Here is a 24470-nt window from a genome sequence, read left to right on the forward strand (position 1 = left end):
AACTGTGAATAACATATACTCCTGTTGGTTCTTTATGTTCGCCTGGTACATGTATGTATATTCAAACAAGTATGCAGAGAGAGAGAGAGAGAGAGAGATAAGAGACACCGTGCTGGTCGAACAAAAGTTAACTTTAGTGAGTTAATAATTGAGTATAAAATTAAATTATCTATGGTAGCGTTAAACGTTTAACGCAACTGTCAGTTGGAAGTCCCATAAGAAGTTTCACTTCAATAAGTGTTCAACAAAATAAAATATATTTCTGTATATTCGTCACAAAAATCAGATCGTTTTACTCCTACGCGACTCTATACAATTAACAAATTAGCTTAATTATCAATTTATATTTTATTCAACAAGTCCAACGAGAATTTTTTTTTTTTACATTTGGCTCAAAGGAAAGGCTCATTTTGGCACATCTTTAATAACAGTTCCTAATTGTTCAGCTGTTGGTTGACTACTTTACATCTATCGGTGGCTGCCTTCACTGCGCCGATAACGGCTGATCGGAAACCTGAAAGCAGACGAATAATATTTTAGTAAACATAGATGAATTTTGATAAACATAGTTAATTTAATAGTATGCATGTCGATAAGATTCTGGTTATGCAATATTAAGAAGCTAGTTGTTTGGTGCGATATGCCCGATGCGGAACATTTAACTACTCGTAAAAATCACACGACACGTTGCTTGTTGCCGTCACAGACACCCGCAACTATCCATACAGCGACTCTATCCATCAATATGTGTAAAGACTTAAGTCTATTTTTATGAGTACCTATGCCAACAGCGGCTGTGCCCAGAGCGGTTTGTACTTCCAAACCCCATATGCAAACAGCGGCTGTGCCCAGAGCGGTCTGTACTTCCAAACCCCATATGCAAACAGCGGCTGTGCCCAGAGCGGTTTGTACTTCCAAACCCCATATGCAAACAGCGGCTGTGCCCAGAGCGGTCTGTACTTCCAAACCCCATATGCAAACAGCGGCTGTGCTCAGAGCGGTTTGTACTTCCAAACCCCATATGCAAACAGCGGCTGTGCCCAGAGCGGTCTGTACTTCCAAACCCCATATGCAAACAGCGGCTGTGCCCAGAGCGGTTTGTACTTCCAAACCCCATATGCAAACAGCGGCTGTGCCCAGAGCGGTCTGTACTTCCAAACCCCATACCTACTTAATTTCTTCCATGCCGTATCTTTAAAGCGGCCTTCAGACACCCGTCACATTTTATCAATTCGTTGGTACATTTAATGGCATTAAATAGTTATTCCAGCTTTACGAGCATGTAAATCAAGAGGAACTTACCATTCTGTTCCAAGTGATAAGTCCCGTCAGCAGTAGATCCAGCCGGGCTGGTCACGTTATCTTTCAACTGCGCAGGATGTCCACCATTGCGGACCATAGCGGCCCCACCCAGGGTAGTTTGTGCGGCCAGACGGAGCGCCAGGTCACGGGGGAGACCGCAGCGCACGCCGCCGTCGGCTAATGATTCTATTAACATGTACACCTGGAAATAAGGTGTGATTGATAAGTGTCAATGTTGGTAAGAATCTTGAAAGGCGATATATGTTTACGAAATCTAGTTCACCTATGCACGTGCTTTTTTGGGTTGATAATGTTGTGCTATATTTTTTTTGTTAGTGCTTGTAAATCGAGATAGGAAAAACAAAAATCCCTAATAAGTACTTAATTCTATGCTGTGTTCTCGTATTTGTCGACAACTTTCAGCAGCTGCATATTGCTTCATCATCATCATCATCATCATGTCAGCCGATAGACGTCCACTGCTGGACATAGGCCTCCCCAAGGCTCGCCACTCCGACCATCCATATTGCTTGTCACCAGGGAAACGGTTCTCAAAGTTCTCATACATGCAATTCGCTTTTAGCTGATGTAGTTATTTTGCGCGATTGTTATGTGGCGGCCAGCGGGCTTAGCACGGTAGCATATTCATCACCTGTCACCATGCCTGTCACGTTCTAACAACTATGTAAGTGCGAGTGACAGGCATAGTGACAGGTGACAAAAATGCAACCATGCTGACACCGCTGGTCTATCTGGCTTTTTGGCCACACGTCTATGGTTTGAGCTGAAGCGTGACATTCGAAAACAATCGCTGACTTTCCGTGTCATTTGAATGTTATTGTATTTATTTACTAATTAATAATCTTATGGCGTTATGCGATACCTGCTACATCTCGCCGTGTGGAATCTCGGTAAGTAAAAATTCTAAACATGGTCAACCTACAGCACAACAATTCTAAACTACTAATTATATTACTATTATTTACTAATTATAACGGGAAGTTTTATTCGACTCTACCAGTAGGTCTTCTATATAGAGCTGGTAAAAGTCATTGCGATAATCGAATTTAAACTGTTGTGAGACATACTTACATTAAATAATTTTACGGTTTAGACTTACATAAGCAGGTCCGCTGCCGCTCAGCGCCGTGACTGCATCCATCTGGTACTCCGGGACCTCGTCGCAGCTCCCCACGGCCCTGAACAGCTGGGCAGCTAACTTCGCGTCTTCAGCTGTGGCCTTGGCTCCGCGGCTGAGCGCGGCGGCACCCTCTTTGACAAGGGCGGGTGTGTTCGGCATGACGCGGATCACGCGAGCCTCTGCTGGAAGGTTCTGGAAGTGAGATGTTTATGATAGAATGCAGGAACGTAGATAAATTAACATCTTCGAGCCCATAAGCGGCCCTCTGTTATGTTATATTAATAGTTGCCACGAAAATGGATCAATTCCTGTAGGACCAAAACATTAAAGCTCATCATTATCATCTGACAAATTTACTCTCTTTATGATGATGATATAGTATGATGTTTGGACTGCCAAAAAGAGTTTTTCCCCTCACTAGCTCGGAAAGTTGTCGTTTATCCTTCAATACAAGCGGGGAAAAACGCGTTTTATCCACTAGTGGGGAAAGTAATTTGACCTTGGATGGAGCGTGTTTAAGTAGCTTGACAGATAACAAAACGTAGAACGCTCATGATAATGGTTCGTTCGATATTAATTATCATTAAATAAATGGTTTGAGAATCTAATAAAAAATACCAAATTTAGCTTTATTTAATGATTTTAAGTCATAAACCTTAAAATTCCATAAGAAACGTTAGATTTTTTATAATGATGTTAAATATAATTCTGAACGCACAAGTTGAGTCGATGCAATTTCAAAACGCATCGTTGACATTTCATACGTCAGAACAGAAATGTCAACATTGTCAACAAAATTTTTACTGTTCTTCTCACCGACTCACGTAAAAATCAGAATTTCTAGTGTTTTCTGTTATAATATCGTAAAAAAATTAGTGATTCCAGTGATGAAGATGATCTAACGCCTGTGGATGTTGCACTTTCCTCGCTATAGTGAGGGGAAAAGTTTTGTGTTACACACGGGTGCAAATGTATTTTACTTCTCGTGTGTTGAAACACTCGCTACGCTCAGGATTCTATTTTAGAACCACTCGCTTCGCTCGTGGTTCAACTATAGAATCCTTTCGCTTGCTCATGTTTCAATTCCACACTCGCGGGTAAAATACAACTTTGCACCCTTGTATAACAAATAACTATTATATTCAACTCCATCAAAATTGAGGTTAGTAAATTCTACAGCTGTAAACGCCAGTGGAATTATTATAAAAATTTTGATCTTCGAAGTGTCCAGTTACGAGCATGCCAAAGGACCAGCCTAATCATTCGCCTCTTCTGGGCGCTTTATCCGCGGCTTACTCTCGAAGATATCAATCAATTAACGATGGATACATAAATATCCCAATTCACCTTCTCAATAGTACCCGTAGACACGCCCATGGCCACTGAAATGAACAGCTTTCCTTTCGAAGCGGGCAGGTCACGGACCTCGCGCAGCGCCGGCCCCACGACTTCTGGCTTCACGGACACTATCACCACTTCTGAGCGCTCTACCACTGGCTTGTTCTCGAAGATGGCTGTGGCTCCCAGGCCCTGGAATTAAAGTGAAGGTTGAAAAGTAGGTAATGTCAAATTTATTATGACTTAAAATTGAAGCGCTTTGGTAATATAGAGATGCTCTTTAGTCGCGCCTATATACAGTGTCAGTAAACCAATATAGTTTCTGGAAACCAATAGCTACGACTAGCGACATGCTTTTATTACCTACTAGCGACCCGCCCCGGCTTCGCACGGGTAGTTCAACTAATTATTACACAAAACCTTTACAAATTATACATATAAACCTTCCTCTTGAATTACTCTATCTATTTAAAAAAATGCATGAAATTCCGTTGTCTGGTTTTACAGATCTAAGCATACATAGGGACAGACATACATACAGAGCGTAAAACGACGTTTTATACTATGTAGTATCTACTTAGGTAGGTATATTATTTAAAAATATCGTCCTACTTACGATTTGTTTATTGATAATGATTTTGTAATATGTAGGTACATATTACATAAATCGTGTTTCAATATGTTTCAATCATAAGTTGTTTCGTAGCTTTTTTCAATTCACGATCTTATCTTTGTTTACCTATTTAGTTATTTTGCTCTATTTTCGTTTGATAAGCCGTGCACGTGTTTTAAAACCGTAGCTTCGTGTGATGATTCGGATTATATCTGTATCTGGATTGACAATGTGCAAGTTGCGGAACATACACAAAAATGCAGGAACATTCTCGGAAGTTTCTCGGAAACACGAGAATTTAAAGCAAGTTTCTGTCTTTTTTCTTTAGATTTCTAGCAATCAGGAAATTAAACAATTGAAAAAAAAAAACGTTTAGCATGAAACCTAGTTCAACTGGATAGATATTTACAATAATTATCTCCGTACTCGTAAATTACATGACTCATACAAAGTGCGTATAGACCAGTATAGAATACTTCTAATGATACTAGGTATTTGTATTGTACTGAACAGTGTTACAGCCATTCAGCGAACGATATCAAATGTGCGATAACCTTCCTTTAACTCTTTAATTAATACGCACTTGTACTAAAAGAGACTTGTTCGATATAATATTTACCTACTTATACTATCTTGTACCTATGAAAGGGACCGATGTAAGAATATAAACACAAGTAGCACTTAATATATGTGGATACTGACACTTGTGTAACAAAGCTTGAATTAAAGACGTAAATGTAGACTTGCAAGTAATATCTGACTTAAGGGATTAATATTTTATTGTCTGTGTTAGCGGTAAGAGCGTGCGACTTGCAATCCGGAGGTCGCGGGTTCAAACCCCGGCTCGTACCAATGAGTTTTTCGGAACTTATGTACGAAATATCATTTGATATTTACCAGTCGCTTTTCGGTGAAGGAAAACATCGTGAGGAAACCGGACTAATCCCGACAAGGCCTAGTTTCCCCCCTGGGTTGGACGGTCAGATGGCAGTCGCTTTCGTAAAAACTAGTGCCTACGCCAATTCTTGGGATTAGTTGCCAAGCGGACCCCAGGCTCCCATGGAGCCGTGGCAAAATGCTGGGACAACGCGAGGAAGATGATGATGTCTGTGTTGTTTATTTATTTAAAACACTTCTTGTACGTCAGAGGTACGTGTACCTATACCTACGTGTTTTATCACGTGAGGTACACAACACAAAATAGTTATATAGGTATTATCTTAAGGCTTACTTAACAAACACTATAAAATCACGTATGCACCTACGTAGGTAGAGTGTGCCTTTTTAAACATACAAATCATACAATGCACTTTAATAAATCGTATTTTTTAATTTTTGTTATGCTATAGGTATTTGATTGGTTGTTTTGCAGGTACCTAGTCTTACGCTACGCTCACGACTCTACTGCCATACTGCCTATCTGCGCAAAACGGCGCCTGCGAGGCCGTTAGATTAAGAATTAGATTTATTTATTTCAGGATAAAAATTACACTATAAATTTGCATCAATGTCAAAATTATGCTTATCTTCTTATTATGATCGTCAAACATTACATACTAAAAAACACAAAATAAATTAAAATAATTTTCTCTCCCAATAAGGATCGTCATATAAGTATGTATAAACAAATACATTTAAAAAATTTATGTCAATCTTAGCAATTTAGAAATATCATTAAATGTCAAACAAAATAAAATATCACAAAAGAAGTAAATGTCATTTTTAAAATACAATAAATCATTTGAATCATAAATAAAATTACATATATCATTACAAATTCAATTCCATGAAGTCACTTATAGAGTACAGAGGGTTATCCAACAATAGGTTTCCAAACCGGACTAATCCCGACAAGGCCTAGTTTCCCCTCTGGGTTGGACGGTCAGATGGCAGTCGCTTTCGTAAAAACTAGTGCCTACGCCAATTCTTGGGATTAGTTGCCAAGCGGACCCCAGGCTCCCATGGAGCCGTGGCAAAATGCCGGGACAACGCGAGGAAGATGATGATGAGGTTTCCAAAGGTTTTCTGTTTTAGGGCACATAAGTTATTTAACGGAAAACATGCTTGTATTTCCTATGATATGATAACATCATAAATATATGTATTATGATTACCTTAAACGCTTCAGCACTGGCGGTATCAGCAGGGTGAACGCTAGCCGTAATTTCTTCAGGCTTCGCCAGCCCTGAAAGTTTTAAATAAAATGAAGTAGTGATTTTATCTACTCACTTTAATGTGTCGTTGATAGCAGTGTTCAAACAGTAAACTTTCTACTATAATAGACACGATACAGTGGTCTAATGTCGGCATGTTATCAATATACTCGTATTTTATACTTTACGGTTCAGCTTCATCAAACTTCTACACTCCCTTGTTATGTGACAGTTGCATAATAGTTATTTGTTATACAAGGGTGCAAAGTTGTATTTTACCCGCGAGTGTTTCAACACACGAGAAGTAAAATACATTTGCACCCGTGTGTAACACAAAACTTTTCCCCTCACTATAGCGAGGAAAGTGCAACATCCACAGGCGTTAGATCATCTTCATCACTGGAATCACTAATTTTTTTACGATATTATAACAAAAAACACTAGAAATTATGATTCTTACGTGAGTCGGTGAGTTCAGTTCAGTTCAGTTTTTGGTTCTTATGGCATCTGTCCATTGGGAAAATTTTGCCAGCATCAAGGTTGTAGGAGCAGAATTTCAGAAGAACAGTAAAAATTTTGTTGACAATGTTGACATTTCTGTTCTGACGTATGAAATGTCAACGATGCGTTTTGAAATTGCATCGACTCAACTTGTGCGTTCAGAATTATATTTAACATTATTACAAAAAATCTAACGTTTCTTATGGAATTTGAAGGTTTATGACTTAAAATTATTAAATAAAGCTAAATTTGGTATTTTTATTAGATTTTCAAACCATTTATTTAATGATAATTAATATCGAACGAACCATTATCATGAGCGTTTTACGTTTTGTTATCTGTCAAGCTACTTAAACACGCTCCATCCAAGGTCAAATTACTTTCCCCACTAGTGGATAAAATGCGTTTTCCCAGCTTGTTTTAAAGGATAATAGACGGCTTTCCGAGCTAGTGAGGGGAAAAATACTATTTTGACATAACAGAAAGCGAATTGAAGTAACTTAAATTAACTAGTGGCTCTGTGAGCTATTTATAGACCTCGTAAAATCCCCATGGATCCACCATATATTTAAAAAACCCGAAACCGAATCAACAAAAAATCAACTGTAAAGAACATCCGAACTAATACGAAAGCATTTTCCCAAGCTAAAATGGAGACTTTCGGTTTACTCGGTGCAAACAAACTGAATTTAATTATTTTTAGTTTACTTCCGATAGCTTGTAAATCTGTGTAGTTTTAGAATTTTTAGTCCTAGTTAAACTAACATTAAGTAAAATTGTCAACCGGTTATAACACTCTTTGTTACAACTACCTACTGTTTTTGGTCCCCGCGATACAGGCGCGCCTAGTGCGGGTACCAAAGTTAATCTTACACGAATTGTAAACTCTTAGTTAATAAATATTTTTCATTTTTTTTTTTTTAATTACTCAATAGAATATAAGTTACAAGATGTTGGTGATTTTTTGTGTTATTCGTTAATGATTAAGTACTTAGATATTTGGAATCTTTGAGTTTACCTGCAGAAATAAACCCGTTGGCCAGAGCGAAGGCCAGGCGGCCGCCCCCGATGAACCCGATCTTCATGGCTTCAGACACTGAAACTGGAGCAAACAGACACAATAATTATGACCTACATAGAGTTAAGTTGTTAAGCACAGAATACGCAACGAACACAGTAGGTATAATAAAGATGCAACGAATGAACAGTATCTTGCGATAATGTAAAGTACAATTTTATATGTAAATATTTTTTATCAGCGCAACGCAAAACGGAGACTATAGTCCCAGTTACTTTTTTTTCATGATAGGCAATATCATGATTGATTTTTAAACGTGTAAAAATTAAACGACTTAAAATTTTGCGTTACATACACGGTGTTAACGTGGAACCCTAAAGATTATAACCACGCTTTTCAAAAATACCGCTAGGTACCGCTGAAGAGACGAAGTGCAGAAAGACCTCAGCGAACTCGGCGCCGTCGACTGGACAGAAACGGCTTTGGACAGAGTAGCATGGCGGTCTTTGGTGTCGGAGGCCAAGATCCACTTAGGGTCGTCGCGCCACAGCAGTAAGTAAGTATATAAGTAAGTTTCCAAAAATTGCAATTCATTTCTGCGTCGTTTAGGCATTAAGGTACAAGGTAGGTAGGGGTTTTATTTATACATTTACTGTGTTGGAAACAAACAAAAACCTTTCTAACGGAGATATTATGAGTTTCAGAAACTTACAATAAACGCGGCAACTGAAGACTGCTCACAACTCCGTTGTGTGGACGACTGTTGTGTTATCTCCGATTCTTATCTCTTACACAATACACTTCTTTGAGATGGAGTCGTTACGGACCGTGACCTACGGTTCAATTATTTAACAGATTGTCAGATAAAAACCGTGAAAAACAAACTGACAGTTCGTTTTGAAGCGAGCCCATGTTCCACATATCGTTGTTTAACGCGAGTGTTATTCTTATTAACCCCCGACGCAAAAAGAGGGGTGTTCGATGATAATGTCTGTCTGTCTGTCTGTGGTATCGTAGCTCTCAAACGGATGGACCGATTTCGATGGGGTTTTTTTAAACGTGAAAGCTAGTTTCCTTGCGGTGGTTCTTAGCTATGTTTGATAAAAATCGAACCAGCAGAGTATGAAAAGTATCAGCTCTTTTGCAAAATGATGTAACACATTTTGGGCAATTTTGGCATAAAATGATTTTTTTTGGCATAATGCGTTTGGCATAATTTGACCGAGTTAAAACGGACGCTTTGGGTTAGCGAAGGTCTTCGTTTTAACTCGGGCAGAAGAGAGAGTAAGCGATGTTGTAAGTATAATTATATACACGTAGACGTAGTTATATGCTGTTTGGTTGTATGGAGCTTGAAATGAGCTTAACAGCCTGTACATAATTAATTATAATTACCGACTAGGCTAAGCTCCTACTTCATAACTGTGAGCAATATCTCCTTTTCACATAATAGCTGATGACGAACTCGGATAACACTGCCAACATGATGCCATATATTTTCTCGATTCATAATATATAATATCTACTAGTGGCAGCGCATTATACAGGATGGAAAAAATTAATGGGCCCTGGAGGGAAAGTGCCTTAAAACCTTGTTAGCTCATTTTAGTAAGGAAACATTCTTTTATTTCTAAAAAGAAACAAAACTGCATTCAAACATTTTTTTTTTTTCAATTTCTCTTGTCAAAAATATTTTGTACAACAGACGAGTGTAAGACCTAATGTTTTTTGGAGAACTAGTAGAATAAAACAGCGAGTGTTTATTGTTTGGAATTTTTAGTCGATTCGATTCCCGGGCGAGACAAGCGATTAAAAAAAATCTTTGAATGCAGTTTTGATTCTTTAAAAAAAAATAAAAGAATGTTTCCTTTACGTAAAATGTTCTAACTTAAGGTTTTAAGGCACTTTCCCTCCAGGGCCATAATTTTTTTTCCACACTGTATAGGTAACTGTTAGGTAAACCAGGAGTAATATGACAAGCTTTTTCTTATGTAGATATCCATAAGTTAAGGTGCTCAATTTCCTCAAATTAGGTCCCAGGTAGCAAAGTGACTTCACGTTATAATGACGTCGCTGACGTCATAATGACGTATAAATGCTGTTAGGGGTAGAGTGCTACGTACTTACGGACACTTCTGCATTATTAATAGTAGGTACTTAAATCATTATATACAAAAAAAATCGTTGATATATATCGTAAGGCTTGATATCTAAACTAATAATACATTTATTTACATGCAAGATATATACAGTGGTACTACTGAACGAAATTAATAACTAGCTTTTAAATCTAAAATAGGCCCTTGAGGCATTGTACCAAAGATGCTGGCGGCATTTCCCCGCTGAATCACAATGCTGTTGGTCACTATTACGTCAACCAGACGCTTCGCGATTTCTGCAAACAATTTGTGCGCGCTGGGACCCCATGGACCTAGAGTTTCAACTCCAAGACTTGATTGGATTCAATTTATTTGCACAGCCTTGGCAGTCGGCCTCAATGAATGCTAATAAAACGTGCTAACGTTGGCTGCACTTGCACGATGCACTTGTGATGCATTTAAACAAGTTCTCAACATACTACATTGACATGATGACATGACGTACCAATGTGAACCGTGAAGCTATTAACAGTACAGTACTTATATAAAATTATCTACTTATAGGTACTATGATGAGCCATTCATAAATTCCTAAGCATTTACCATGTGTTATTTTAAGTTCAATTGTATATTGTGTGATAAATAAATCATATCATATCATTTAAAGACAGTTTTTAGGGTTCCGTACCCAAAGGGTAAAAACGGGACCCTATTACTAAGACTCCGCTGTCCGTCTGTCCGTCTGTTCGTCTGTCTGTCTGTCACCAGGCTGTATCTCATGAACCGTGATAGCTAGAGAGTGGAAATTTTCACAGATAATGTATTTCTGTTGCCGTAACTACAAATAATAAAAAGTACGGAACCCTCGGTGGTGAGTCCGACTCGCTTTTACTTATAACTCTTATAAGTACATTAAAAAAATACTCTACGTCCACAAAAACTGATGAGAAATAATACAAGTTTTGAATTATTCCCTATAAGTATATAATTTAAGTGATGATCATAATGATAGATATTTAATAGCGTTCATTTGGATTTGAATAAGTACTAATGTTTTTTGGTTTGTATTTTCCTCCGTATAGGTATCTTTCGCTTGCTCGGGTATCAATATTAGCACAAGAAGTTAAACAAACGTAAAGCCTATATATAGATGAGAGTGCAGCATATTCTACTAAAATTATTGGTATCTTAGCAACGTCTTTCAAAAATAATTACGTCTATAGAAATAAAACTATGAAAACGGATTATATCGCGTGTATTGAATTCAAATACATCCTGACGTTTCGAACCCTTTACAGCGTCAACGGGTGACTGAGGAGAAACAACAAAGTGCAAAAATACCCACATACTAAAAATAATGAACCATCATAGACTATAAACTTTTTATACATACAAAATCGGTTCATAAGGCTAGTTATACACTATAATTATTTTCAAGTAACGATATATATATAGCCTTATGAACCGATTATATATATACGCGATAAAAACTACGCCGGCTCCAACCCGGCCGGACCCGAGAAGATTTTTATTTCATGAGTAAATATCGCGGTAACCGAAGATAATATTAATTACGTCTATAGCTTTGTGTAATGAGCCTCTATAGAGTTCACCAGTCATATAAATCATTACCCTGCAGCCTACATGATCACTTTACAATTTTATTAACACAGTGCGTCATTGCTGTCATTACATTGCGTTATTAGCTTTTAAGTATCAGTTTACCAATCAAGCCTGGATAAAGTATATCAAGCATATATGTGCTATAAATAGACCAAAGGGTTTATCCATACGCGGTTATCCATTCATGATTAACCCCTTTCGTACAGTTGCCATCAGATGGGTGGATGGATGGGATGGGCACGGATGTATAATTTTCGTACAGTTGCCATCAGTTGCATTCAAATGGGAGAACATATAATACATACTTACAAAAAATATACAATATTCAAATAAGATTACTAAAAACCATTGTTCCTTTAAAAATAAAACTTCAATATAAAAATAATTATCATAAATTGTTTAAATACTGTAGAATATTTAGTGTATATGATAAAGCAAAACTAGCTGTGATATTAGAATATAAACACTTGTTGGGGCAGCTGGACAGGTATAAGAGACCATCCCACTTCGGTCATCCCGGTTCTAGAGGCACGGATGTATAATTGAATGTAAATAGTTAATTGTAATTTTAATTCTAATTTTAATTCTAATATTAATTCTAATTTTAATCCTAATTTTAATTCTAATTTCAATACTAATTTTTATTTTTATTCTTATTTTAATTTTAATTTAATAATAAAACTTCCGTGAGACACAGACATATTAAATATATGAATAACGGGTCACTCACGTATTTTAAGTCGAAAACGCTCGACATATGTTTCACTCCGTACCGTGTGTTAAAATACGTGAGTGACCCGTTATTAATATATTTAATTTTAATTTAATTTAATTTTTAATGAATTGTATTGTAATGTAATATTAATCTATTATATTCATTTTTAAGTTAAATTTTCAATTTTTGTTTTAATGTGCTGTTAATGTAATATTTTTATTTATGGATATATTTTTATGACTGATATAAACATTCGGATTAATTGATATGACTATATAAAACGGGCAACTGCTCTCATTTATACAACAAGCAACTGAAACAGACGTGTATACCATACTCACAAACTACTAAGATATCTACAATGTAGATATCATAGCGTATGGTATGTATAGTTTACTATTGGACCTTGATCGTGTTGACATACCGACACCGCGACTTGTTTATATTCTAATTAAGTGTTATTATGCATATGCCTAGTGCATTCTAGGTAATAAAACAATAACTAATAAAACCTCTGTTAGCTGTAGATCTCGCAAACCTCCATGTCTCCGCTATTTTGAAAGAAAAAAACCGAAAAGTAAATCGGCCCAAAAAATCTTTATAATTTTATTATCGAATCAAAGTTCCAAGAAAATCATAATTGAGTAATACGACATGTAGTATACGAAAGCAATAATTTATTTTTGTCCAAGCTAGAACTCGCTTCGCTTCTAATTTAAAACTAATACGGGATTTAATCGCGTACAAACTTACGTTTATTTATGGCCTGACGTTTCGAACGTGACGTTACGTTCGTCGTCACAGGCAGACTGGCGAGGAATTGTATCAACATCTTCTTGCCGCTTGTTGCTTCGCTTCGTTCGGTCATTAAGTATTTACATTATTTAGGTTTAGGTATGTTTTCTACAGGAGAACAAATTCAGCTACTGAAGTTTATTCAAATTTTTAAAACAATTTCTCGCGAACGTTAGTTAACCCTAGTATAAATTGACCTCCAGATACATCACATAAGCTCGTAATCAAAGTTCAGCTTTAATTTTTAGCCTTGCGATGTGAGTAGCAGAAGTTGTGTTTTATTTGAACGTACTATATGTATATCTGTTCATTAAACTAATACAAATATTTAACTTCAACACGAGTCACATTGGTACCTAAAAATATAAGCCACAAAACAATTAAATTGTATGTATGTTCAGTATGTTTGGTTGTATTTAAACAGTATCATAAATTTAACATAAGCCCCTGTCAGAAAAGCAAGGATAGTTTGAGGTTATTGGACGAAATGCGCGATATACTATCTAAGGTAAGTTACCTATGTGATAAGATAACCAACCTATAGGAAGACGAACGAAACTTGAACTGTTTTTTTTCCATTTACTTTTATGGTTTCACGTTAGATAATGTCAATTTAGGTATTACAGAACATAGAGGTACGTACTTAATAAAATACATACGTTACTTTACCCATGTATCCTGTAGGATTTTCAGGGAAAAAATATCAACGGGACTTACGGGACTTACCAGAAATATGCATGTTTATTTTTGCTTAATATTCACTTAAGTAAAATTTAAATGTATTTTTTAATTAAATCCTAATTCAAAAGTAAAAAGTTCGTTCAGAATATTCGTATGTTTCGCAAGCAGTTCAAATCATACATAATATTTTAGACTAAATCACTGTTAATGCTTCTCCAATACACTACGTAAGTCTCGGTTCATACTAACCAAAGATAGATATAACTCCGTAATAGATGTTTACAGTCTAAGGAAAAAACGTGCCTCGAAAATCAAGAAAATTTTATTCTCGTTCAGAGGGCGCCACTAGTTTTGGCGCACTGTCGTATAGATGGCGTTGACTGTTTCGTTTGTTATTTAACAATTTTAACGCATATCAGTGAAAGAACATGGGTCAAAATCATAAAAATAATTAATGCATAAAAAAAAAAATCATTTATCTATATTTAAATACATTTTATCGTATTTTTATAAATCTTAATTTTTAGTTTTAAAGTGTGTCGACAGATGGCAGTGAATTTACTGGGGTTACAAAATTTACCATGACAGTACCGCTCTAGTATAAGTTACTCTATGATACTAACTAACATCCCTGTATCTAGATCTTATATACTGGTATAGTTCATCAAAGCTCAAGCTTTGGGCATGCGCAACTTTCACCCGAAATATCCCGTGTTATTGTGAAATAATGTGGAAATAGTCTAATAAGACTCAATAATGGAAGAACACAAAAAAAATCGAAAAATGCACTTATTAATATATATACTGCCTCACAAAAACAATGTATCTGACATACGTGTTAATAGTGAGATAGGTCTAATACTTACGTCTGTACTGTTAAACCTTACAAAGCTTTCATATGTTTTTAATAAGCTTGGTTGGATTCATAGAAGTTGTACTTTAGGACGGGATACATATTTACATAAACACACTTAGAAACTAACTTCAAAATTTAAAGACAACTTAGTGTATATAATGTATATAATTACTGATACTTTTACTCACATTTAATCATTTTCGAATTTTTTATTTTACACAATCACAACACCATAACACAAATACCAGGTTTAAACTAAATTAACTTATGAACTGTTTAACTAATGACACAGTTAATGTACTAATCGAGGTAGTGGACGGACTGGCATTGCCATGCAAACTAAACGCATGCTGATACACTGATACCTCTGTCTGTGGTACTGCTGAGTCACAAATTGTTATGCGGTAAATGTTTAATCGCTATATATAATTATTTGTAATAAATAAAGATTGTAAACAAAAAATATGTAGGTATGTGACTGGAAATATCTTGTTTTGAAACTACAAACTTTTTTAAATTAGTATTTGTGTTAGTATTTGTACTTATACTTGCACTTACTCCAGTGCTTTGAAATTAGTGTAAGGTGGATGCAATGTGAATTGTAGATGTACTTACTAGTATATCTACTCAAATGAAATATACTTTTTAGCAAGAGTCGGCAACGTGAACATGTGATTGTGAAACATGCAAAAGTCCATAAGCTACTGACCACGGCGGTCCGTACGGTCGTTTGCCACCAGCATGCAGCATTACAATCCTTCGTTCTGTAAAGGGTCAAAGAAAGCAATTCGCTTGCGACTGTACGCTAATGAATGTACTGATAAAACGCGTTATCTGTCCAGTTGGACGGGAAATGTGTTTGGACCCAGTCCATAGGTCGCTCTAGGTGCAGTACCGGCCAATATATCACCTTTGAGTGTTTTTGTATGAGCTTGTATAAAGTAAACAATATAGGTCATTGGATATTTTACTAGTCATTTTATACAAATATATGATGAATACTGCAATGAAATACTGGGAATTACAATACTCAGCTTATTACTAAAAAAACCCTAGTAAAAAAAAGAAATTGACAATACATTTAAAAAAAAATAACTTCTATGAAAAAACCGTTACATGAGACCAATTTTTTTCATCGCCCGTACAAAGGAATACTACTCTACTACCTAAAGCAGTGAGGTGGAAGTCACTCACAAATAAATAAATAAATAAAGGTTATACCGTAAAAACAGAGGTGATATATAGGTATTATTGGCCGGTACTGTATGTATGTAATCTCTTACATAGAACATATTTAAAACAAACATTGTCTAGATTCCATAAACTAAAAAACTTCCTTTCTAATTCATCTTGTACAGTCAAGTGTAAAAATATGGGTGCATATAACCAAAGATAGATATAACTCCGTTATTATATCCTCTTTGATATAACTTGCTCAAAATACGTTATATAATTTTTAATACGCTGACATAAGAGCAGACATGTTTTTGAGTATGATGTGTGCATCCATATTTTTACACTTGACTGCACTATTTGCAAGCTTTTGTGGTGTTTTCACCGTAAACATAAACTTACAATGATGGGGTATATGTATGGGTTTTTCATGAGGGGTAAGACAATAAACCATCCGTATGCCGAATCATTACGGGCGACTTTTCATCCTACCCCTCATGAAAAACCCTTTCAATCTTACCCCAACGCACCTTACTAATCTATATATACTAGACTTTAAGAATTGAAATAAATATTAAAGTAATTTCGCCTCTTATAACAAGTCTTCGGTAGTATAGTGGTAAGTATCCCCGCCTGTCACGCGGGAGACCGGGGTTCGATTCCCCGCCGGAGAGGACACTTTTTTTGACTTGTTTTTTTATTTATGTATTTTTATTCATGTCAACTCTCAACCCTCAATCGGTGAACTTTTTTTTATATGAATTTGAAACTTAAAAATGGTAAAAGGATTATTTTTCATTGATGATTATTTTTAACACCAAAACAAATTTAGCATTTTTACTTTAAAAATACTATACTTTGTCTATGGTATGGGGTCGCGAATAATACTGCTCCTTAACACAATTTATTTTATTAAAAATAATATTTGTTTCATTTTTCTCATAAATCGGGAATTGTTCGAACTTATGCTCTTACAAATTAATTATACTAGGATTAATTAGTTATTGTAAATCATTTTCGCAACAAATTAAAAACAAATAATATCTATGGAACTATGGACATGCATTCTTGTCAATGTCAAATTAATAAAAGCGCGGAAATTTAATTGGTTGGTTGTATTTCTTATTATGTTTAATTAATATAAGGTATTAGTCCTATAGGAATTACTTTATACCTACTTAGACTGAGGTTTGCCCTAGTTTTACTTACATGTATTATGTTGTGACTGTAACAATTCGTGTCAGACAATAAGTTTTTTGTCAAAATGTGTAAGTTACCATTTGTAAGGGAATCGATTTCTTTCTCATCGCATTACGTACTACTGATAATACTAATACTGAGTTACGCTACGGATTTATTTTGCATTCATAAAACAAACTTGATTTGGTGCTGAGGTTGGTGCGTATTTTATTTTGCTTTACTTTTTTCATTATATTTTCTCTCTTTCATACTGTTACTCCATTTCACTCATGTGTGCATTAGTATGTTTCTTTCGCACACTCGTACTCTCTCGCACTCGCACCCAATGCGTTTCACTGCGTCGCGTTGTGACGGACGAACGGCGACGTGCGGACGTTTGTCTATGGAACAGTCGCTCGCGGCACGACAAGCTCGTATTGAATTTGTGAGAAACTATTTCATGTGTAGTGAAATAAGAGAAATTATCACATTTCTCGCATGAGAGTGAATAAAATAACCGTTTGAACATGGCGTTGGAGGGTGTTAAAAGTGAAAAAAGTGAGGAAAACAACGGGAACGTCCCGGAAAAGGCGAACGGGGTCGACAACAAAAGTAAACAGGTACTAATAGAAGGCATTTTCCGCGATATTCGCACGTTTTCCTCAATGATTTCTATCAAAATACAGTCATTTATGACTTAGGAAAATGTATGTTTCTTTATTATATTTTTTTGGGTGTGTTACTTTAAGTATTTAATAAAAGAAAGGCTGCAGTCTTTAGGGTTTTTCGCGCAGCTCTTCGGTCGGTCTAATCAGGGATGTGACCTATTTTGGGCGTATGCGGTATTATATTATAGCCAAGCTCCACTAAACCATACTGACCAATATATAAATAAAGAATTTTATGATGCTACAGCAATTTTTAGTTGTGCGTCATCTTAACATATTTACGAGAGCGAAAAGCGAGGCAAACCAATTGATTGAAATCATTGATAGGCAAATTGTTAAATTAAATCCACATTGAATCACATGAATAGACATCACATGCTCTGTTATAGTTGTAGATTGTTATGTTATCTTTTGTTTGGCCTTGGCAGATAATGGTTATGCAGATATTATGATACAATACGTAATTTAATACAGGTGAAGGTTTCTAGGCGTGAAGGTGAAATAAACTTTGTATACGGCTTGTTTGTTTGATTACTTATTATTTACCTGTATTATTGTATTGTAGGTATTAAATGTCTTATCACAGTTTCTTACCAATTTAAAGATTTTGAATCTAAAAGATTTGACATATCTTGCTTGCTAGCTAATTAAACAAATATAAATAAAATAAAGTAAAAAGCTTTTTTAAAGCAGTGTACCCATAGTGCATACAAAAATAATTTAAACTAAATAGAGACTGTAAAGCAGTGCCACTCATTTTTAGGATTCCGTACCCAAAGAGTAAAAACGGGACCCTATTACTAAGACTCCACTGTCTGTATGTCTCTCTGTCACCAGGTTGTATCTCAGGAACTGTGATAGCTAGACAGTTGAAATTTTCATAGATGATACAATACAATACAAATCTTCTTTATTGCTCACCAATATAAAAATAAACAAATAAATAAATTGAGATTATGTATTTCTGTTGCCGCTAGACGAACAAAATTAATACTAAAAAGTATGGAACCCTCATGGGCGATTCTGACTTGCACCGGGAGTCGCACTTGCCCGGTTTTAAATTATAATTATTTTATTTTAAAATTTTATTCTGGCAACAAGGCCCATATTACATATACCTTATATACTAACATACATATAAATTTCATAAACTTAAAAACTAAACACTATTTTGGCGACAGAATGGCGTGGCTAAGTTGAATTGTCTGCTCTTAATCGTATCATATCATATAATTAGTACAGTGCATGTTAAGTGCAAAGTAATTTTCAAAACAATTATTATTTAAGTCATTTTCTTAAAATAATCTATGCATGTTTATTTTTAGGCATGAAACTAGAAATCTTTTCAAGATTAGAATCCAGTTAGAAGGCAGGTGGCAATCTAGGGAAACCACAGAAAATGTTCGTCTGTGAGAGAAACAAATCATAGGATTAAGAAGAAAACAACAAGTTTAGTTTGAAATTATATTAAATTGAAGAAATTTTTAGATCGCTATTGATCAAAGTTAGGTCACAGGTTATCACAAACATATACTTTTTCAATAACTTACTCATACGGGAAACTGATAATTTCTGACCCTTTAAGATAAGTTTTTCTGCTAATTGAATTGATAAGAAACTATATAATTATACCTAAGCCTGTTGAGAAAAGTAGAGCTCTTTATATTCACTCGAGATATTTTAATATTTTGACAAAACCAAAATATTAAACACTTGTTTATTAGTTGTTTCAATGCAAATTTTAGACATTCATGTGGCTTTCAGCTTTTGATGATAAATTATTTTGATTTAAACCTAACAAGTTTTAATGTAGTTAAACTGAAAATTGCATCACAATAAAGTTAAATGAGAAAAACGACGATATAAATGAATTGTATTTATAGATTATCAATGTCTTTTTTAGGGTTCAGTACCCAAAGGGTAAAAACGGAACCCTATTACTAAGACTCCGCTGTCCGTCTGTCTGTCTGTCACCAGGCTGTATCTCATGAATCGTGATAGCTAGACAGTTGAAATATTCACAGATGATGTATTTCAGTTGCCGCTATAACAACAAATACTAAAAAGTGCGGAATCCTCGGTGCGCGAGTCCGACTCGCACTCGGCCGGTTTTTTTTATAAGCAAAAAAACCGAGATAGTAAGTTAGCGTATTATTTGTAAATATAGGTAATTTCAGTGGCAGTCAATTTATATATGTACAGTTTCACAAAATTTCGCAAATTGAACTTAATATAAAATATATTAAGAGCCCAAGATCATTATGTCATCCTCCTAATTAAAGCATACGTTTACTGTCTCAATTAATATTAGATACCTTAGATAACTGTTTTCACAGCAAACCCACTTAGATAACTGTTTTCACAGCAAACCCATTAATATGCTCACATTGACAAGTGTCAGGAAACTAAGTGTTGCCTGATGTGACATGATGGCAGGCGGAGAAGAGGCCAGTTTAATTGACCTGGTCTAGTGACCTAATTAGACTTCAGCACTCTTTTAATGGCATGTCCACTTGTCAGTCTCGGGACATTCAGGGTCATGGATGTATATTATGTAATGGATCAATTGAATCATAACTTGTCTCTTGATAATTGCTCGAATTATTTACTGAAAACTGTACTCAACAGAAATGATAATGGGTATGTTTTGTAGTGTAGTGTTAACACTCTTTTTGCCAGTTTTCATTGCTTTTCTTTATATAGAAATAAACAGTTGTTATTAACTTAATTGTAGATGTCATGTGCTGATTGATAGGTAGTGTAAAGATAAGAATAAGAATAACTAAGAGTAATTACTAAGTAATAACTAATCAATAATTATCCTGGATAAAAAAGAACTGTGTGAAGAAGAAAACTGTGTTCCACTAGACTTATATTGACCGGGATATAGACTATGATTACCTTTTGTATTGTTTTGTATATCCCGGTCAATATAAGTCTAGTGAAACTAACCGTGATTCATTCAAAACAAAAACTGTGTTTGTTGTGATAACAATAAAAAGTAAAGTTTTGTATTGAGTATTTCATTACGTAAAAAGTATATTACCTTTTACTCAACGTGAACAGAAACAATAAACAGATTTATTGAAAATGTACTAAAAACGGGATAAGTAGTAACTTTAATGTCAGATAAAGCGTGCCCAGAGCCATGGGTAAGTGTCCCCACCTATTATAATTGTTGTTACTGTTCTTAGGCTGATTTGAAACACTTTCCATTCGCGTTTTTCCCAGTTGCTCACCTGACCAATTAGTATGATTAATCGACCATTCATGTTAAACAAACTGATAACCCTTACACAAACTGTACTCTCAGACACCCTGATGTGACAGGCCAGAAGGTCAAATGGTTAATCAAAACGTGCACACTTGCGAGTGAGGACAGGCTTTATTACGCTATGACATCACTACAGCCTTGCGAACTGCGAATAAACAGCTTCACCAGAGGGCCTACTACCCAGTTTTACGATGCCATTGTACCTACGTTCAGTACAATCTATTCTTTTAAAGGACTTTTGCAGTGGATATGTGGGAGTCAGGAACTCGGGACTTAAAATCGTAAGTAGTCAAGGCAGTGCCATTTTACTGGTAGTTTCCTATCACTATTGGAATTCACACTTCATCATGGGTTGGTTCAGTTGATTGAAACTCTAAAAGCTTTTATGTGCTAGTTAAATAAATAAATAAATGCCTAGTTTCTGATGTTTTGTCTAATCGTACTATATACAATATATACATGCGCTTAAATGCGCTGTTCAATGAAAAAAATCCATTAAAAATAAAATAATTACAAATATTTATTCTTGATGCAGTGGTCTTCATGAGTCCTATATCTGTATCTCTGTCAGAATACCAATACAGCTAGTGATAGAGATGACATGAAAATAAAATAGGCGATATTCGAATATGCTCGCAATAGTCCCTAAAAGTTTCTTGGTTCATGTGCGGGGCAAACGTGGGTGATATTTTAAGTGAAAGGGGCAAATAACAACGGTAACAATAGGTACACAATTTCGTTCTTCGTGAAAGTTCTATAGAGTAGAGAAAACATTGTTGTATTAACTTTATCCATAGAATATGAACTGCGGCATAACTGCGGTACCTACTGCGGTTTTTCGAGCACATCACCTAACATAACTCTTATACAATCTGTGGCCTAACCTGAACAAGCTAGGCTAGGCTAGGCTATGAGGTAGCCTCATATTGTGACCAGGACCGGAACTTTATATGCTCGTAAATATCTAAACAAAGATGTTGAAAATACGTGATATAATATACTTCTCTCTTATTTCCTCACAGTCGATGGACGTGACGTGTGACGTGACCAACTATTTTTCCGTAGTGAAATTTTAAAACGTGGTTGAAACTTAGTAATTACATTTCTTGAATTCTAATACCTATCAATGTCGTTGGCGACGTTGGCTAAGTAAGATTCATAAAAAATCGAAAATGCTAAAGAAATATACATACTTACCCGACATCTAACATTCCTTCGCCAGACGTGTAAAAATAAGGGTATTCAATAGAACGTTGAGTGCATTCTTACCTCGTACCGCTATGATTGGAAAATTCTCTCAAGAAACCATCCTTACCGTGCCCTCCACTGCGAACTTTCCAAGGGTCTGTGAAGTGTCTTTGTTAGGTCTTCGTTTTTTTTAGGATTTCGCAGTTAAACCAGGCCCTTGTGCTTTCGCCATGTCATGTTATTAAGAAATTATTACAACTACCTACCTATATGTTGTTCAATTTTGATATAGGTTTCAGTGTGTTTAGTTAGAGCATTGTTTCTTAACCTGAGAAAATGTACCCCCCCCCTCCCTCCCCCTGGGGATAAAACAGCTATTCTATGATTTCTATGGGGATAGCGATTTGGACTTTGGTACCTAACAAGTACAGCCATATGTTGAAAAAGTTAGGAACCACTGGTTTAGAGTATAGTTGTGAATGTTGTGATAATATATACTCGTATTTTTGCCGCAAGTAAATAAGATACAAAAACACCAGTAGTTTTCATCAATTTTGTACTCTGACATTAGGTATGTTTACGTTTGTGACCTCAGTTACTACGAACGCGTCACTCGGAATCACCTCAAATCGCATTTAACTAGTCAGATTAGGATCACCACAATGCAAAACGGCCTTGCCATTTGCCTCTTTCCTGTCACACTTACCTATTTAGCATTTTTTACCGCATACGTGTACGGGCGTTGCGTCTATAATTTGCCTTAACCCTTAAATGCATGATTTTTTGTATAACTTTTTAATAAATTGAAATAGATGTGTCATGCTGTATAAAAGTAATAAATGTGATTTTGGATAGCTGCATATTGAGCCACGGACCATCAAATATACGATGCATATATACATCATTATGCATTTAAGGGTTAATATCATGATCATCTTCTTCGCGTTATCCTTTGGCAACCAATCCCGAGAATTGGCTTAGGCAATCGACTGCCATTTGACCTTATTGGGATTTGTCCGGTTTCCTCACGATGTTTTCCTTCACCGAAAAGCGACTGGTATGGATATCTCGTACATTAGTTTCGAAAAACTCAATGGTACGAGCCAGGGTTTGAACCGGACTTTAAATCCGGAGGTCGCCTCCGGATTTAAAGTCGCACGCTCTTACCGCTAAGCCGCCAGCCGCCTAAAATCTGCTTAAATTATAAATGTTAATTCATATAGAGACATTTCGGTGTTTATTTTTCTCCCTATCCCGTTAAGGACAGGATATGTATTTGTGTGCAAGATATCCATACTATCAAATATCGACAACTGCTACAAGCTACAGTCCAAAACAGTTATAATTGCTTTGAGTTCATTGTCTATCTTTTGGGAACCGAATAAGATTTTAAGTCCGTATGAGCCTAAACACATTTGCTTAAAGTTTTGAGCAACATAGTTGCACGAAAGGGAAATTATATATTAATGCAATGAATGTAGTATGTACATTATAAAATATCGTAGGTAATTCGCGCTGTGTCGTTCACACCTGCTTATGTAACGTACTCAAAATCTTAATCAGATTATATTATAATATAAAATCCATTACAAAACTGGTATTCAACATAATGCACCAAGTAATGCCAGTAAAACAGAATCAGTGGAAGTTTTAGCCAGGAAGTGCATCACGAGACAGTGATTGCAGACATTTTGGACGCATCAATTGCCGCGACGAGGGGTCGCTGGTCCAACGCGGTTAGCCAAACTGACTGTATCCTCAATAGCGATTTGCACGGAACGGTTCGGATTGCATAAAGAGCTCCTTACTTAAAATAATCAACGTAACCAATACGAGCACAAGTGTTGATCGGTCAACGAAACTGACAGACAAAATGATAATTCACCTCCACACCTTTCACACGCAAAACGTTGCCAAAATTTTCGTTGAAGTCTTGCATTATCAATTGTTTGTCATAAAACGTACCTAACTTACCTTGTGTACTGTGTTCTGGTGCTTTAGAGCTGCTGTTTTGTTGTGTGTGTTAGTGCTTGTGTGTACAGGTGAATAACATCATCATCATCATTTTAGCCTCCAGTCACTCAGTGCTGAGCATATTAGGCCTCTCTTCGTGTATGCCACTTCTCTCGGTCCTGAGCTAGTCTTATCCACCC

The 24470-nt window shown here is 35.8% G+C and overlaps 1 protein-coding gene and 1 non-coding gene across 3 annotated transcripts; one reads left to right on the forward strand and one right to left on the reverse strand.

Moving 5' to 3' along the window:
- Positions 1 to 240: 240 nt before the first annotated feature.
- LOC134751469 (uncharacterized) lies at positions 241 to 15164 on the reverse strand. Of its 2 annotated transcripts, none has more exons than XM_063686871.1 (7): positions 15024 to 15164; positions 8067 to 8150; positions 6509 to 6579; positions 3791 to 3973; positions 2423 to 2635; positions 1303 to 1504; positions 241 to 514 (listed from the first exon to the last, which is right to left on the reverse strand). In XM_063686871.1, exons 1-7 carry the CDS (start codon positions 15031 to 15033, stop codon positions 435 to 437), a joined length of 843 nt encoding a protein of 280 aa, XP_063542941.1. In that variant the 5' UTR covers positions 15034 to 15164; the 3' UTR covers positions 241 to 434. The 2 variants fall into 2 exon arrangements, with proteins under 2 accessions (XP_063542941.1, XP_063542942.1); XM_063686872.1 differs by lacking the exon at positions 15024 to 15164 and adding an exon at positions 8779 to 8966.
- Positions 15165 to 16610: 1446 nt separating this feature from the next.
- On the forward strand, positions 16611 to 16682 carry Trnad-guc (transfer RNA aspartic acid (anticodon GUC)). The gene has a single exon. It is a non-coding gene; the product is annotated as a tRNA-Asp (tRNA).
- Positions 16683 to 24470: the final 7788 nt, after the last annotated feature.

This window comes from Cydia strobilella, chromosome 22 (assembly GCF_947568885.1).
Source record: "Cydia strobilella chromosome 22, ilCydStro3.1, whole genome shotgun sequence".
Classification (NCBI taxonomy): Eukaryota; Metazoa; Arthropoda; class Insecta; order Lepidoptera; family Tortricidae; genus Cydia; species Cydia strobilella.